The sequence below is a fragment of the Salmo trutta genome, unplaced genomic scaffold (assembly GCF_901001165.1).
Source record: "Salmo trutta unplaced genomic scaffold, fSalTru1.1, whole genome shotgun sequence".
NCBI classification, from domain to species: Eukaryota; Metazoa; Chordata; class Actinopteri; order Salmoniformes; family Salmonidae; genus Salmo; species Salmo trutta.
The window spans coordinates 893,734-909,937 of NW_021822266.1; the positions used below are offsets into that span (position 1 = coordinate 893,734).

General features: G+C 45.8%; 1 protein-coding gene across 1 annotated transcript in view; it reads left to right on the forward strand.

Moving 5' to 3' along the window:
* Positions 1–16,204, forward strand: part of abcc1 (ATP binding cassette subfamily C member 1 (ABCC1 blood group)) — a gene marked incomplete at its 5' end in the record, with an annotated part of 38,475 nt that overhangs the window by 9,588 nt on the left and 12,683 nt on the right. Inside the window, 9 exon segments of the mRNA XM_029743358.1 lie at positions 2,708–2,875; positions 5,043–5,220; positions 6,833–6,865; positions 11,286–11,337; positions 11,856–11,970; positions 12,417–12,624; positions 13,021–13,207; positions 14,894–15,017; positions 15,489–15,688. Coding sequence (XP_029599218.1) covers positions 2,708–2,875; positions 5,043–5,220; positions 6,833–6,865; positions 11,286–11,337; positions 11,856–11,970; positions 12,417–12,624; positions 13,021–13,207; positions 14,894–15,017; positions 15,489–15,688 — 1,265 coding nt within the window.

Genomic DNA, 16,204 nt, shown 5'->3' on the forward strand with positions numbered 1-16,204 from the left:
GACAGAGAGGGGTCTGGTGGGGGTTAGGGTTAGATCAGGGAGAAGGTGGGGACAGGAGGGGGTCTGGTGGGGGTTAGGGTTAGATCAGGGAGAAGGTGAGGACAGGAGGGGGTCTGGTGGGGGTTAGGGTTAGATCAGGGAGAAGGTGAGAGACAGGAGGGGGGTCTAGTGGGGGTTAGGGTTAGATCAGGGAGAAGGTGGGGACAGGAGGGGGTCTGGTGGGGGTAGGGTTAGATCAGGGAGAAGGTGAGGACAGGAGGGGGCTCTGGTGGGGGTTAGGGTTAGATCAGGGAGAAGGTGAGGACAGGAGGGGGTCTAGCTGGGGGTTAGGGTTTAGATCAGGAGAAAGGTGGGGGACAGGAGGGGGTCTGGTGGGGGTTAGGGTTGATCAGGAGGAAGGTGGGGACAGGAGGGGGTCTGGTGGGGGTTAGGGTTAGATCAGGGAGAAGGTGAGGACAGGAGGGGGTCTGGTGGGGGTTAGATCAGGGAGAAGGTGAGGACAGGAGGGGGTCTAGTGGTGGTTAAGGTTAGATCAGGGAGAAGGTGAGGACAGGAGGGGGTCTGGTGGGGGTTAAGGTTAGATCAGGGAGAAGGTGAGGACAGGAGGGGGTCTAGTGGGGGTTAAGGTTAGATCAGGGAGAAGGTGAGGACAGGAGGGGGTCTGGTGGGGGTTAAGGTTAGATCAGGGAGAAGGTGAGGACAGGAAGGGGTCTGATGGTGAGGCCATGGTCACTGGTTTTGTAAGTGCTGGGACCCACTGGTAGGCCCAGGGGAGGACCCAGGTTGTTGGTTTGAAACACCCCCTGTGTGCCTTGAGATAATGTATCCTGCAGTACAGGTAGTGAGATAATGTATCCTGCTGTACAGGTAGTGAATAGAGAACCCATGTCTGGCCTTGAGATAATGTATCCTGCTGTACAGGTAGTGAGATAATGTATCCTGCTGTACAGGTAGTGAGATAATGTATCCTGCTGTACAGGTAGTGAATAGAGAACCCATGTCTGGCCTTGAGATAATGTATCCTGCTATACAGGTAGTGAGATAATGTATCCTGCTGTACAGGTAGTGAGATAATGTATCCTGCTGTACAGGTAGTGATTAGAGAACCCATGTCTGGCCTTGAGATAATGTATCCTGCTGTACAGGTAGTGAGATAATGTATCCTGCTGTACAGGTAGTGAGATAATGTATCCTGCTGTATAGGTAGTGAGATAATGTATCCTGCTGTACAGGTAGTGAGATAATGTATCCTGCTGTACAGGTAGTGAGATAATGTATCCTGCTGTACAGGTAGTGAGATAATGTATCCTGCTGTACAGGTGGTGAGATAATGTATCCTGCTGTACAGGTAGTGAGATAATGTATCCTGCTGTACAGGTAGTGAATAGAGAACCCATGTCTGGCCTTGAGATAATGTATCCTGCTGTACAGGTAGTGAGATAATGTATCCTGCTGTACAGGTAGTGAGATAATGTATCCTGCTGTACAGGTAGTGAATAGAGAACCCATGTCTGGCCTTGAGATAATGTATCCTGCTGTACAGGTGGTGAGATAATGTATCCTGCTGTACAGGTAGTGAGATAATGTATCCTACTGTACAGGTAGTGAATAGAGAACCCATGTCTGGTCTTGAGATAATGTATCCTGCTGTACAGGTAGTGAGATAATGTATCCTGCTGTACAGGTAGTGAGATAATGTATCCTGCTGTACAGGTAGGGATTAGAGAACCCATGTCTGGTCTTGAGATAATGTATCCTGCTGTACAGGTAGTGAGATAATGTATCCTGCTGTACAGGTAGTGAGATAATGTATCCTGCTGTATAGGTAGTGAGATAATGTATCCTGCTGTACAGGTAGTGAGATAATGTATCCTGCTGTACAGGTAGTGAGATAATGTATCCTGCTGTACAGGTAGTGAGATAATGTATCCTGCTGTACAGGTGGTGAGATAATGTATCCTGCTGTACAGGTAGTGGGATAATGTATCCTGCTGTACAGGTAGTGAATAGAGAACCCATGTCTGGCCTTGAGATAATGTATCCTGCTGTACAGGTAGTGAGATAATGTATCCTGCTGTACAGGTAGTGAGATAATGTATCCTGCTGTACAGGTAGTGAGATAATGTATCCTGCTGTACAGGTAGTGAATAGAGAACCCATGTCTGGCCTTGAGATAATGTATCCTGCTGTACAGGTGGTGAGATAATGTATCCTGCTGTACAGGTAGTGAGATAATGTATCCTGCTGTACAGGTAGTGAATAGAGAACCCATGTCTGGTCTTGAGATAATGTATCCTGCTGTACAGGTAGTGAGATAATGTATCCTGCTGTACAGGTAGTGAGATAATGTATCCTGCTGTACAGGTAGGGATTAGAGAACCCATGTCTGGTCTTGAGATAATGTATCCTGCTGTACAGGTAGTGAGATAATGTATCCTGCTGTACAGGTAGTGAGATAATGTATCCTGCTGTACAGGTAGTGAGATAATGTATCCTGCTGTACAGGTAGTGAGATAATGTATCCTGCTGTACAGGTAGTGAGATAATGTATCCTGCTGTACAGGTAGTGAGATAATGTATCCTGCTATACAGGTAGTGAGATAATGTATCCTGCTGTACAGGTGGTGAATAGAGAACCCATGTCTGGTCTTGGGTACTGGCAGTATTGATGTATTTTAACACAGGTGTCTTCCCTCCTCCTTATCAGGGTGTGAACCTGTCAGGGGGTCAGAAGCAGAGGGTCAGTCTGGCCAGGGCGGTCTACTGCGACTGTGCTGTCTATCTATTGGACGATCCTCTGTCGGCGGTTGACGCCCACGTGGGCAAACACATCTTCGAGAAGGTTGTCGGGCCCCATGGCGTCCTCAAGGACAGGGTAAGAGGTCGTAACCCCAAAACAGAGGTCAGGGTTTATTATAGGGATGTGTTTTGGTGTGTGCGATAAGTTTGGATTTGGTTTACAGTGTGACTGTGTGTGTCTTCCTTCAGACATGGGACATCCTTGCTGGGGGCTGGTCTACTCGTTAGGGCAGTGACTGTGTCTTCCTTCAGACATGGGACGTCCTTGCTGGGGGCTGAACTAAGTAGACCAGACCCAGCTGTTATCTGGTTCATCTACAGTCAGTGAACTAAGTAGACCAGACCCAGCTGTTATCTGGTTTATATTATACAGTCAATGAACTAAGTAGACCAGACCCAGCTGTTATCTGGTTCATCTACAGTCAATGAACTAAGTAGACCAGACCCAGCTGTTATCTGGTTTATATTATACAGTCAATGAACTAAGTAGACCAGACCCAGCTGTTATCTGGTTTATATTATACAGTCAATGAACTAAGTAGACCAGACCCAGCTGTTATCTGGTTCATCTACAGTCAATGAACTAAGTAGACCAGACCCAGCTGTTATCTGGTTCATCTAGAGTCAATGAACTAAGTAGACCAGACCCAGCTGTTATCTGGTTCATATTATACAGTCAATGAACTAAGTAGACCAGACCCAGCTGTTATCTGGTTCATATTATACAGTCAATGAACTAAGTAGACCAGACCCAGCTGTTATCTGGTTTATATTATACAGTCAATGAACTAAGTAGACCAGACCCAGCTGTTATCTGGTTCATCTACAGTCAATGAACTAAGTAGACCAGACCCAGCTGTTATCTGGTTCATCTAGAGTCAATGAACTAAGTAGACCAGACCCAGCTGTTATCTGGTTCATATTATACAGTCAATGAACTAAGTAGACCAGACCCAGCTGTTATCTGGTTCATATTATACAGTCAATGAACTAAGTAGACCAGACCCAGCTGTTATCTGGTTCATCTACAGTCAATGAACTAAGTAGACCAGACCCAGCTGTTATCTGGTTCATATTATACAGTCAATGAACTAAGTAGACCAGACCCAGCTGTTATCTGGTTCATATTATACAGTCAATGAACTAAGTAGACCAGACCCAGCTGTTATCTGGTTCATATTATACAGTCAATGAACTAAGTAGACCAGACCCAGCTGTTATCTGGTTCATATTATACAGTCAATGAACTAAGTAGACCAGACCCAGCTGTTAATCTGGTTCATATTATACAGTCAATGAACTAAGTAGACCAGACCCAGCTGTTATCTGGTTCATCTAGAGTCAATGAACTAAGTAGACCAGACCCAGCTGTTATCTGGTTCATATTATACAGTCAATGAACTAAGTAGACCAGACCCAGCTGTTATCTGGTTCATATTATACAGTCAATGAACTAAGTAGACCAGACCCAGCTGTTAATCTGGTTCATATTATACAGTCAATGAACTAAGTAGACCAGACCCAGCTGTTATCTGGTTCATATTATACAGTCAATGAACTAAGTAGACCAGACCCAGCTGTTAATCTGGTTCATATTATACAGTCAATGAACTAAGTAGACCAGACCCAGCTGTTATCTGGTTCATCTACAGTCAATGAACTAAGTAGACCAGACCCAGCTGTTATCTGGTTCATCTACAGTCAATGAACTAAGTAGACCAGACCCAGCTGTTAATCTGGTTCATATTATACAGTCAATGAACTAAGTAGACCAGACCCAGCTGTTATCTGGTTCATCTACAGTCAGTGAACTAAGGTAAATGGTAAATATCCTAGGTGAACAATCTTCATTTTTCCACCATCTTTGAAACGGACTCAACCGCACAAATCCCCAGCCGTCCAGTCTTCAGTCAGCAGTCAGCTGTTCATTCAAAATATACAGTATATGTACTGTATATACACTCAGTGTACAAAACATGCTCTTTCCATGGCGTAGACTGACCAGGTGAATCCAGGTGATCCCTTATTGATGTCACTTGTTAAATCCACTTCAATCAGTGTAGATGAAGGGGAGGAGGCAGGTTAAAGAAGGATTTTTAAGCCTTGAGACAACTGAGAGATGGATTGTGTCTGTGTTCCATATCTATCTTCAATCTGTCAATTCAACTAAAATCCCTTAATATACTGGATCTATTTAAAAAGTCCTTATCTGACCCTCTGTGTGTTTGTCTCTGTCTCCGTAGACTCGTGTCCTGGTGACCCACGGTCTGAGCTTCCTGCCCCAGGCAGATCTGATCCTGGTGATGGTGGAGGGAGAGATCACTGAGAGGGGCTCCTACCTGGAGCTGATGGCACGTGACGGGGCCTTCGCTGAGTTCCTCAGGACTTACGCCAACAAAGAGCAGGAAGATGACGAATCAGGTGACATATATTATCTTCATCATCATCAGCTATACCTCCTTACCTACTCTAACCATCATCAGCAGCAGCAGCAGCAGCAGCTATCTCTACTGTATAACCACTATGACTATAGTCATTGTCACCATTTGTGATGTCATCATCTCAGTTTTGTCCTCTATTTGAAAACATGTGATTCCATTGTTCCAGCTCATCACCAAGAGCTAGTACCTCCCCCTCCGTACCAGTTTAACACCACCACATTAGCACCGTCTCCCCTGCTTGTTGTCCGTACCAGTTTAACACCACCACATTAGCACCGTCTCCCCTGCTTGTTGTCCGTACCAGTTTAACGCCACCACATTAGCACCGTCTCCCCTGCTTGTTGTCCGTACCAGTTTAACACCACCACATTAGCACCGTCTCCCCTGCTTGTTGTCCGTACCAGTTTAACACCACCACATTAGCACTGTCTCCCCTGCTTGTTGTCCGTACCAGTTTAACACCACCACATTAGCACCGTCTCCCCTGGTTGTTGTCCGTACCAGTTTAACACCACCACATTAGCACTGTCTCCCCTGCTTGTTGTCCGTACCAGTTTAACACCACCACATTAGCACCGTCTCCCCTGCTTGTTGTGTGCTCAGTGTTTTAAACTAGTCATATTACATAATGGTTTGTCTCTCTCCTTTCGTCAGGGTTGGGTAGGTTACTTTATAAATGTAATCTGTTACAATTACCAGTTACCTGTCAAATTGTAATCAGTAATGTAATTTTGGGATTACTCATTAACGATTACAGTAATGTAATCTGATTACTTTTGGATTACTTTCATTAGAAGAAGACAAAAAGGATCCATCAAACACATTTGGTGTCGTCATAGTGGTTTCTGATTGGTGGTCATCATTTGATGTGTCGACATAGTGGTTTCTGATTGGTGGTCATCATTTGGTGTGTCGACATAGTGGTTTCTGATTGGTGGTCATCATTTGATGTGTCGACATAGTGGTTTCTGATTGGTGGTCAGACTGTCTCAGGTGGAAAAATCTTAAACCTGCACCTTTTTTGAATGTTGAATTGAATGTCATTCAGAAAACCGAAATGTGCCATAATGTATTTTTTTCACAAACATCCTGTCTAAATGTAGTAGTAATCCAATAAGTAATTATCTAGTTTTTCAAAAGTATCTGTACTCGGATTACAATATGTTTGCTGGTAGCGTAACTGATTAGTTGTTTTTTGTAATCAGATTACATTTAATGTATTACATGTAATCAGTTACTTCCCAACCCTGCCTTTTACTATTGTTTTCTATTTAATGTATTTTTATGTTTGTTTGTTTGTTTGTTTCTTTCTTTCTTTCTCAATTTCTCATCTTTCTCATCTCTTTCTCATCTCTTTCTCCTCTCTTTCTCATCTCTTTCTCTCTCTGTCATCTCTCTCTCATCTCTTTCCTTCTCTTTCTCATCTCTCTCCTTCGTGCTCTCTCGCATCTCCCTCATCTCTCTCTTTTTCTCCTCTCTCTCACTCTCCTTCGCTCTCTTTCTCTCTTCTTCACTCTCTCTGTTTCCTTCTCTCTCTCTCTCTCCTTTCTGTCTTTCTTTCATCCCCATTTTTTGTCCTGTCTGCCATTCAGAAGAGGGGAGGGAGGAGGAGGAGGAAACTGAAGGTTTGATTGGTTGTCTGTCCCCTAGGAGACTTGGGTTGTGTCCCAAATGGAACCATATTCACTATGTAGTGTACTTGTTTTGACCAGAGCCATATGAGTCCTATTTAGGGAATAGAGCGCCATCTGGGACACAGCCTTGGTTTAGTTAGTGTCTATCCTTATACAGGCTACCTCTCCTTGTCTTCTCCCTCTTTCCCTTAACAAACACTACTGATCTGGACTGGTAGCTTTGTTCCACCGTCCTGATTTGTTAGGAGAGCACAGTGGTCTGGCTGGGGTCAGGATGGGATCAGGCTACAGGACTGGTGTGGAGATAAAAATGAAAATTAAACTAGTTTGTCTTGACATGAAATAATTGGTTAAGTTGGGTGGAATTCCAGGAATTATTTTCACATCAGTATCTCTGATTTCAGATTGTCACTCTGATATGAGGTCACGGGGTCACTCTGATATGAGGTCACGGGGTCACTGGTATGAGGTCACTGGTATGAGGTCACGAGGTCACTGGTATGAGGTCACTCTGATCTGAGGGTAAGAGGTCACTCTGATCTGAGGGTAAGAGATCACTGATCTGAGGGTAAGAGGTCACTCTGATCTGAGGGTAAGAGGTCACTGATCTGAGGGTAAGAGGTCACTCTGATCTGAGGGTAAGAGGTCACTCTGATCTGAGGGTAAGAGGTCACTGATCTGAGGGTAAGAGGTCACTCTGATCTGAGGGTAAGAGGTCACTGATCTGAGGGTAAGAGGTCACTCTGATCTGAGGGTAAGAGATCACTGATCTGAGGGTAAGAGGTCACTGATCTGAGGGTAAGAGGTCACTCTGATCTGAGGGTAAGAGGTCACTCTGATCTGAGGGTAAGAGATCACTGATCTGAGGGTAAGAGGTCACTGATCTGAGGGTAAGAGGTCACTGATCTGAGGGTAAGAGGTCACTGATCTGAGGGTAAGAGGTCACTCTGATCTGAGGGTAAGAGGTCACTCTGATCTGAGACTATGAGACAAGGGTGGTAGGCCATGTAAAGGCTGTGTAAAGATGGCCCTGCAGTATGGACACACAGACCGCCTGGCTCATGCATGTGTTTGCATGTCAACTACACTACAGCAGCACTCCTGGTCCAAGTCCATGTTGTTTTCAACTCTAAAACCTGACACTTTGTTGTTGAGTTAATCAGTGATGATGGGTGGGTTCTGGGCTGGATGGGTGGGAGGAGGGCTGATTGAGTGATGATGGGTGGGTAATGGGCTGGATGGGGGGGAGGAGGGCTGATTGAGTGATGATGGGTGGGTAATGGGCTGGATGGGGGGGGAGGAGGGCTGATTGAGTGATGATGGGTGGGCAATGGGCTGGATGGGGGGGGAGGAGGGCTGATTGAGTGATGATGGGTGGGTTCTGGGCTGGATGGGGGGGGAGGAGGGCTGATTGAGTGATGATGGGTGGGTTCTGGGCTGGATGGGGGGGGAGGAGGGCTGATTGAGTGATGATGGGTGGGCAATGGGCTGGATGGGGGGGAGGAGGGCTGATTGAGTGATGATGGGTGGGCAATGGGCTGGATGGGTGGGAGGAGGGCTGATTGAGTGATGATGGGTGGGAGGAGGGCTGATTGAGTGATGATGGGTGGGAGGGGGGCTGATTGAGTGATGATGGGTGGGTAATGGTCTGAGGCTGGGAGGTGTCAGGGTTGGGGGGGGCTGGATCCTGGGGTCTGAGTGTGATGGGGAATGGACCGCTTGAGATTCGGGCTGGCGTTGACACAATTTCACAGTTTGGGTGGAAATGTCCTGATCAGTTTGAATGGGTCTACAATGCTTGAAACCAGTTGAGTTATACAGCATCTTGTCAAGGGTTTGAAGACATAGAAGCACGTTTTGACATGAGCATGGGGTGATGTTTAAAACCATTTAGTTGTGACAACACGGAGAGTTTATCTCACTGGTATCATTAGAACATGATATCAGTGATACTAGATGGATACCCTGGTTGGTATCATTAGAACATGATATCAGTGATACTAGATGGATACCCTGGTTGGTATCATTAGAACATGATATCAGTGATACTAGATGGATACCCTGGTTGGTATCATTAGAACATGATATCAGTGATGCTGGATGGATACCCTGGTTGGTATCATTAGAACATGATATCAGTGATGCTGGATGGATACCCTGGTTGGTATCATTATAACATGATATCAGTGATGCTGGATGGATACCCTGGTTGGTATCATTAGAACATGATATCAGTGATGCTGGATGGATACCCTGGTTGGTATCATTAGAACATGATATCAGTGATACTAGATGGATACCCTGGTTGGTATCATTAGAACATGATATCAGTGATACTAGATGGATACCCTGGTTGGTATCATTAGAACATGATATCAGTGATACTAGATGGATACCCTGGTTGGTATCATTAGAACATGATATCAGTGATGCTGGATGGATACCCTGGTTGGTATCATTAGAACATGATATCAGTGATGCTGGATGGATACCCTGGTTGGTATCATTAGAACATGATATCAGTGATGCTGGATGGATACCCTGGTTGGTATCATTAGAACATGATATCAGTGATGCTGGATGGATACCCTGGTTGGTATCATTATAACATGATATCAGTGATGCTGGATGGATACCCTGGTTGGTATCATTAGAACATGATATCAGTGATGCTGGATGGATACCCTGGTTGGTATCATTAGAACATGATATCAGTGATGCTGGATGGATACCCTGGTTGGTATCATTAGAACATGATATCAGTGATACTAGATGGATACCCTGGTTGGTATCATTAGAACATGATATCAGTGATACTAGATGGATACCCTGGTTGGTATCATTAGAACATGATATCAGTGATGCTGGATGGATACCCTGGTTGGTATCATTAGAACATGATATCAGTGATGCTGGATGGATACCCTGGTTGGTAGCATTATAACATGATATCAGTGATGCTGGATGGATACCCTGGTTGGTATCATTAGAACATGATATCAGTGATGCTGGATGGATACCCTGGTTGGTATCATTATAACATGATATCAGTGATGCTGGATGGATACCCTGGTTGGTATCATTATAACATGATATCAGTGATGCTGGATGGATACCCTGGTTGGTATCATTAGAACATGATATCAGTGATGCTGGATGGATACCCTGGTTGCTTATGATGTATTCACCCTTAAGAGTTGTATGGCATTGAAGCTCGTCTGGAGGGTTGTTAACACAGTGTCCAAAGAAGGGCCAGAAGTATACAGAATGGTGTCGTCTGCGTAGAGGTGGATCAGAGATTCACCAGCAGCAAGAGCGACATCATTGATGTATACAGAGAAAAGAGTTGGCCCAAGAATTGAACCCTGTGGCACCCCCATAGAGACTGCCAGAGGTCCGGACAACAGGCCCTCCGATTTGACACACTGAACTCTATCAGAGAAGTAGTTGGTGAACCAGGCGATGCAATCATTAGAGAAACCAAGGCTATTGAGTCTGCTGATGAGGATGTGGTGATTGACAGTCGAAAGCCTTGGCCAGGTCGATGAATACGGCTGCACAGTAATGTCTCTTGGTGGTTATGATATTGTTTTGGACCTTGAGCGTGGCTGAGGTGCACCCATGACCAGCTTGGAAACCAGATTGCATAGCGGAGAAGGTACTGTGGGATTCGAAATGGTCGGTGATCTGTTAGTTAACTTAGCTTTCGAAGACCTTAGAAAGACAGGGTAGGGTAGATATAGCTCTGTAGCAGCTTGGGTCTAGAGTGTCTCCCCCTCTGAAGAGGGGGATGACCGCGGCAGCTTTCCAATCTATCGGAATCTCAGACGATACAAAAGAGAGGTTGAACAGGCTAGTAATAGGGGTTGCAACAATTTCAGCAGATCATTTTAGAAAAAGACTGTCCAGATTGTCTAGCCCGGCTGATTTGTAGGGGTCCAGAGTTTGCAGCTCTTTCAGAACATCAGCTATCTGGATTTGGGTGAAGGAGAAATGGGTACAGAAACGGTATGACGGTATGGACATTCAGAAGGGTTAAATGCCAGAAGACACATTTCAGTTGAATGCATTCAGTTGTACTGACTAGGTATCCCCCCCCCCCTTCTCCCATCTGGATACTACTCAACCCTACTCCTTAGTTTCTATTCCTAGTAGTTAAGGTTAGGATTGGGGCGTGGTGATCTGACCTGAGACCAGTGCTAAGGGGCAGGTGTTTCCCTGGAGCTGTTCTGACCCTGCTTTGTGTGGTGCTAATGCTGCTACGGTTATTCTAGCTGTGTGTGTGTGTGTGCTTGTATGCGTGTGAGATAGTGTATGTGTTTGAGTCTAGAGTGTGTGAGTGTGTGTGTTGTACTCCCTATAATCAGTGAAAGGTCTGACCAGGTGTCTGTCTCTTGTCTGGGATGTCTAGACTCTGCACCAAAGAGAGGACTGGAGAACGGACTTCCTGCTGCTGTGATTGGGTGAGTGGACACTCCGCTCTGCTGAAATCCCTGGCTTTACAGCTCACGCTAAACTCTACAAACATCTCAAATCTATGGCTGTGTGCAGGTCATTACTGTGTTGGATTGAATTCCTACCATAGGCTTAGACAAGGTCAGCTAGAGACTGTCTCTCTGTGTCTCCAGTCAGAACTGTCTCTGTCTGTCTGTCTGTCTGTCTGTCTGTCTGTCTGTCTGTCTGTCTGTCTGTCTGTCTGTCTGTCTGTCTGTCTGTCTGTCTCTGTCTCTGTCTCTGTCTTCAGTCAGAACCATACCACTACAACCCTCTCTCTCTCTCTCTCTCTCTCTCTCTCTCTCTCTCTGTCTCTCTCTGTCTCTCTGTCTCCAGTCAGAACCATACCTCTACAACCCTCTCGCTCTCTCTCTCTGTCTCTCTGTCTCCAGTCAGAACCATACCACTACAACCCTCTCTGTCTCTCTGTCTCTGTCTCCAGTCAGAACCATACCACTACAACCCCTCTCTCTCTCTGTGTCTCCAGTCAGAACCATACCAGTACATCAGCAGTGAGGACAGAAGGAGAGGTCCTGGGGAAGAAGGCCAAGAACGCTGAGGTGGGGAGAATCACAGAGGCTGACAAGGCCAACACCGGACGGGTAAGAGACTGTGTGTGTGTGAGATCTTAAATGACACCCTATTAACAGTCAATGTAGTATACCAGAGCCTCATAGCAACTGTCCATCGCTTACATTGAACCTAGAATCTCTCTTCTCTTGGTCTCTCTCTCTTTCTCTCCCTCTCTCTCTCTAACTCTCTCTCTTTCTCCCTCTCTCTCTTCTCTCTTTTCTTGGTCTCTCTCTCTTTCTCTCCCTCTCTCTCTCTAACTCTCTCTCTTTCTCCCTCTCTCTCTTCTCTCTTTTCTTGGTCTCTCTCTCTCCCCCCCTCCCCCTCTCTCTTTCTCCCCCTCCCCCTCTCTCTCTCCCCTCCCCGCCCCTCTCTCCCTCCCCCTCTCTCTCTCCCCTCCCCGCCTCTCTCTCTCCGCCTCTCTCCGCCTCTCTCTCTCCCCCTCTCTCTCTCCCCCTCCCCCTCTCTCTCCCTCTAGGTGAAGTTGTCAGTATTCTGGGAGTATATGAAGGCTATAGGGGTGGTGTTGTCCTGCGTCAGTATCTTCCTGTTCTTCAGTCACCACTTCGCCTCTCTCTTCTCTAACTACTGGCTCAGTCTGTGGACTGACGACCCAGTCATCAACGGAACCCAGCCCAGCAGACAGATGAGACTGGGGGTATACGGAGCTCTGGGGGTCTCACAGGGTAAGGATGTTGGTGTGTGTTAATCTCTGTCTCTGTGGATGGTGTATCCTGGTCTGTCTACAAGTCTTTATGTTCAACTCTCTCCCTTCCTCTCTCCTCTCCCTTCTCCCCATACCCCCTCCCTTCATTCTCCTCCCCCCCTATTTTTCCCCTTCTCCCATACCCCCCTCCCCTCGCTCTCCTCCCCCCCTTCTCCCCTTCTCCCCATACCCCCCTCCCCTCGCTCTCCTCCCCCCCTCTCTCCCCATATCCCCTCCCCCTCTGTCTCTCCCCATACCCACCCCTCTCCTCCCCCTCTCTCTCCCCCATATCCCCTCCCCCTCTGTCTCTCCCCATACCCACCCCTCTCCTCCCCCTCTGTCTCTCCCCATACCCCCTCCCTCCCCCCTCTCTCAGGCATAGCTGTGTTCTGCTACTCCATCTCTGTCTCTATCGGTGGTATATTAGCATCACGCTACCTCCACCAGTCCATGCTGTACAACGTACTGCGTTCTCCCATGTCCTTCTTCGAGCGAACCCCCAGCGGTAACCTGGTGAACCGCTTCGCTAAGGAGACAGACACCATTGACTCTGTCATCCCAAGGTTTTTACAGAAAATATCTAGATATATATATTTGTACAGAAAATCTTTAAATTATTTTTTATTTCGTTTTTAATTTGTCGATTTTATTGTGTCTGTATAACATTTTTTGTGTATGGTGTATTTATGAAAATGTGAAATTGTCTGAAATTTGTGTGTTGCCTGCTGTTGATACCATGTAATGCTGCCTTATAGAAATAAATATTTCTGTGTCGCCTGCTGTTGATTCCATGTAATGCTGCCTTATAGAAGTAAATATTTCTGTGTTGCCTGCTGATGATACCATGTAATGCTGCCTTATAGAAGAAGTAAATATTTCTGTGCTGCCTGCTGTTGATTCCATGTAATGCTGCCTTATAGAAGTAAATATTTCTGTGTTGCCTGCTGATGATTCCATGTAATGCTGCCTTATAGAAGTAAATATTTCTGTGTTGCCTGCTGTTGATACCATGTAATGCTGCCTTATAGAAGTAAATATTTCTGTGTTGCCTGCTGTTGATACCATGTAATGCTGCCTTATAGAAGTAAATATTTCTGTGCTGCCTGCTGTTAATTCCATGTAATGCTGCCTTATAGAAGTAAATATTTCTGTGTTGCCTGCTGTTGATATCATGTAATGCTGCCTTATAGAAGAAGTAAATATTTCTGTGTTGCCTGCTGTTGATTCCATGTAATGCTGCCTTATAGAAGAAGTAAATATTTCTGTGTTGCCTGCTGTTGATACCATGTAATGCTGCCTTATAGAAGTAAATATTTCTGTGTCGCCTGCTGTTGATGCCATGTAATGCTGCCTTATAGAATAAGTAAATATTTCTGTGTTGCCTGCTGTTGATTCCATGTAATGCTGCCTTATAGAAGAAGTAAATATTTCTGTGTTGCCTGCTGTTGATACCATGTAATGCTGCCTTATAGAAGTAAATATTTCTGTGTTGCCTGCTGTTGATACCATGTAATGCTGCCTTATAGAAGTAAATATTTCTGTGTTGCCTGCTGTTGATTCCATGTAATGCTGCCTTATAGAAGAAGTAAATATTTCTGTGTTGCCTGCTGTTGATACCATGTAATGCTGCCTTATAGAAGTAAATATTTCTGTGTTGCCTGCTGTTGATACCATGTAATGCTGCCTTATAGAAGTAAATATTTCTGTGTTGCCTGCTGTTGATTCCATGTAATGCTGCCTTATAGAAGAAGTAAATATTTCTGTGTTGCCTGCTGTTGATACCATGTAATGCTGCCTTATAGAAGTAAATATTTCTGTGCTGCCTGCTGTTGATTCCATGTAATGCTGCCTTATAGAAGTAAATATTTCTGTGTTGCCTGCTGTTGATACCATGTAATGCTGCCTTATAGAAGTAAATATTTCTGTGTTGCCTGCTGTTGATTCCATGTAATGCTGCCTTATAGAAGTAAATATTTCTGTGCTGCCTGCTGTTGATTCCATGTAATGCTGCCTTATAGAAGTAAATATTTCTGTGCTGCCTGCTGTTGATTCCATGTAATGCTGCCTTATAGAAGAAGTAAATATTTCTGTGCTGCCTGCTGTTGATTCCATGTAATGCTGCCTTATAGAAGAAGTAAATATTTCTGTGCTGCCTGCTGTTGATTCCATGTAATGCTGCCTTATAGAAGTAAATATTTCTGTGCTGCCTGCTGTATGCTGCCTTATATCCTTCTCTCCTCTCTCCCCAGTATCATTAAGATGTTCATGGGCTCCATGTTCAACGTAGTAGGATCCTGTGTGGTCATACTGATCGCTACACCACTAGTGGCTATTATCATACCTCCTCTGGGGATACTCTACTTCTTTGTCCAGGTGGGTTGGGGGGGTAGAGAGACTGAGAGAGAGAAGGGTGTGTGAGAGAGAGGGGGGAGAGTTAGAGAGAGAGGGGGAGAGAGAGAGACAGAGAGAGAAGGGTGTGTGAGAGAGAGGGGGGAGAGTTAGAGAGAGAGACTGAGAGAGAGAAGGGTGTGTGAGAGAGAGGGGGGAGAGTTAGAGAGAGAGACTGATAGAGAGGGGGTGTGTGAGAGAGAGGGGGAGAGTTAGAGAGAGAGACTGAGAGAGAGAAGGGTGTGTGAGAGAGAGGGGGGAGACACAGAGAGAGGGGGTGTGTGAGAGAGAGGGGGGAGAGTTAGAGAGCGAGACTGAGATAGAGAGGGGGGGTGTGAGGGTGTGTGTGAAAGAGGGGGGTTGAGAGAGAGAGAGAGAGTGAAATGCATCCCTCTTTTCCTACTCACTGTTATTTTATCTCCCCCATTTCTCCCTCCATGTCATCCCTCCCCACAGCGTTTCTACGTGGCGTCGTCTCGTCAGTTGAAGCGTCTGGAGTCAGTCAGTCGTTCCCCGGTCTACACACACTTCAACGAGACGTTGCTAGGCACCAGCGTCATCCGAGCCTTTGGGGAGCAGGAACGCTTCATCAGGGAGAGCGACGGTCGAGTTGACCACAACCAGAAAGCATACTACCCCAGCATCGTAGCGAACCGGTGAGGAGCGTGGTCACACACACACACACACACACACACACACACACACACACACACACACACACACACACATACACCTTTATTGGTTAAATCAATAGTCGTGTTGAGATATAAAATGGCCTATACATATATATACTATAGCAGTTATTATGAACATCCACCTGTTCTTTCACATGAAACAGTATGTGTTTATAATCTGTGTTGTAGGTGGCTGGCGGTGCGTCTGGAGTTTGTAGGGAACTGTACCGTAATGTTTCTAATATCTCTCTGTGTTGTAGGTGGCTGGCAGTGCGTCTGGAGTTTGTAGGGAACTGTACCGTAATGTTTCTAATATCTCTCTGTGTTGTAGGTGGCTGGCAGTGCGTCTGGAGTTTGTAGGGAACTGTACCGTAATGTTTCTAATATCTCTCTGTGTTGTAGGTGGCTGGCGGTGCGTCTGGAGTTTTTTAGGGAACTGTACCGTAATGTTTCTAATATCTCTCTGTGTTGTAGGTGGCTGGCGGTGCGTCTGGAGTT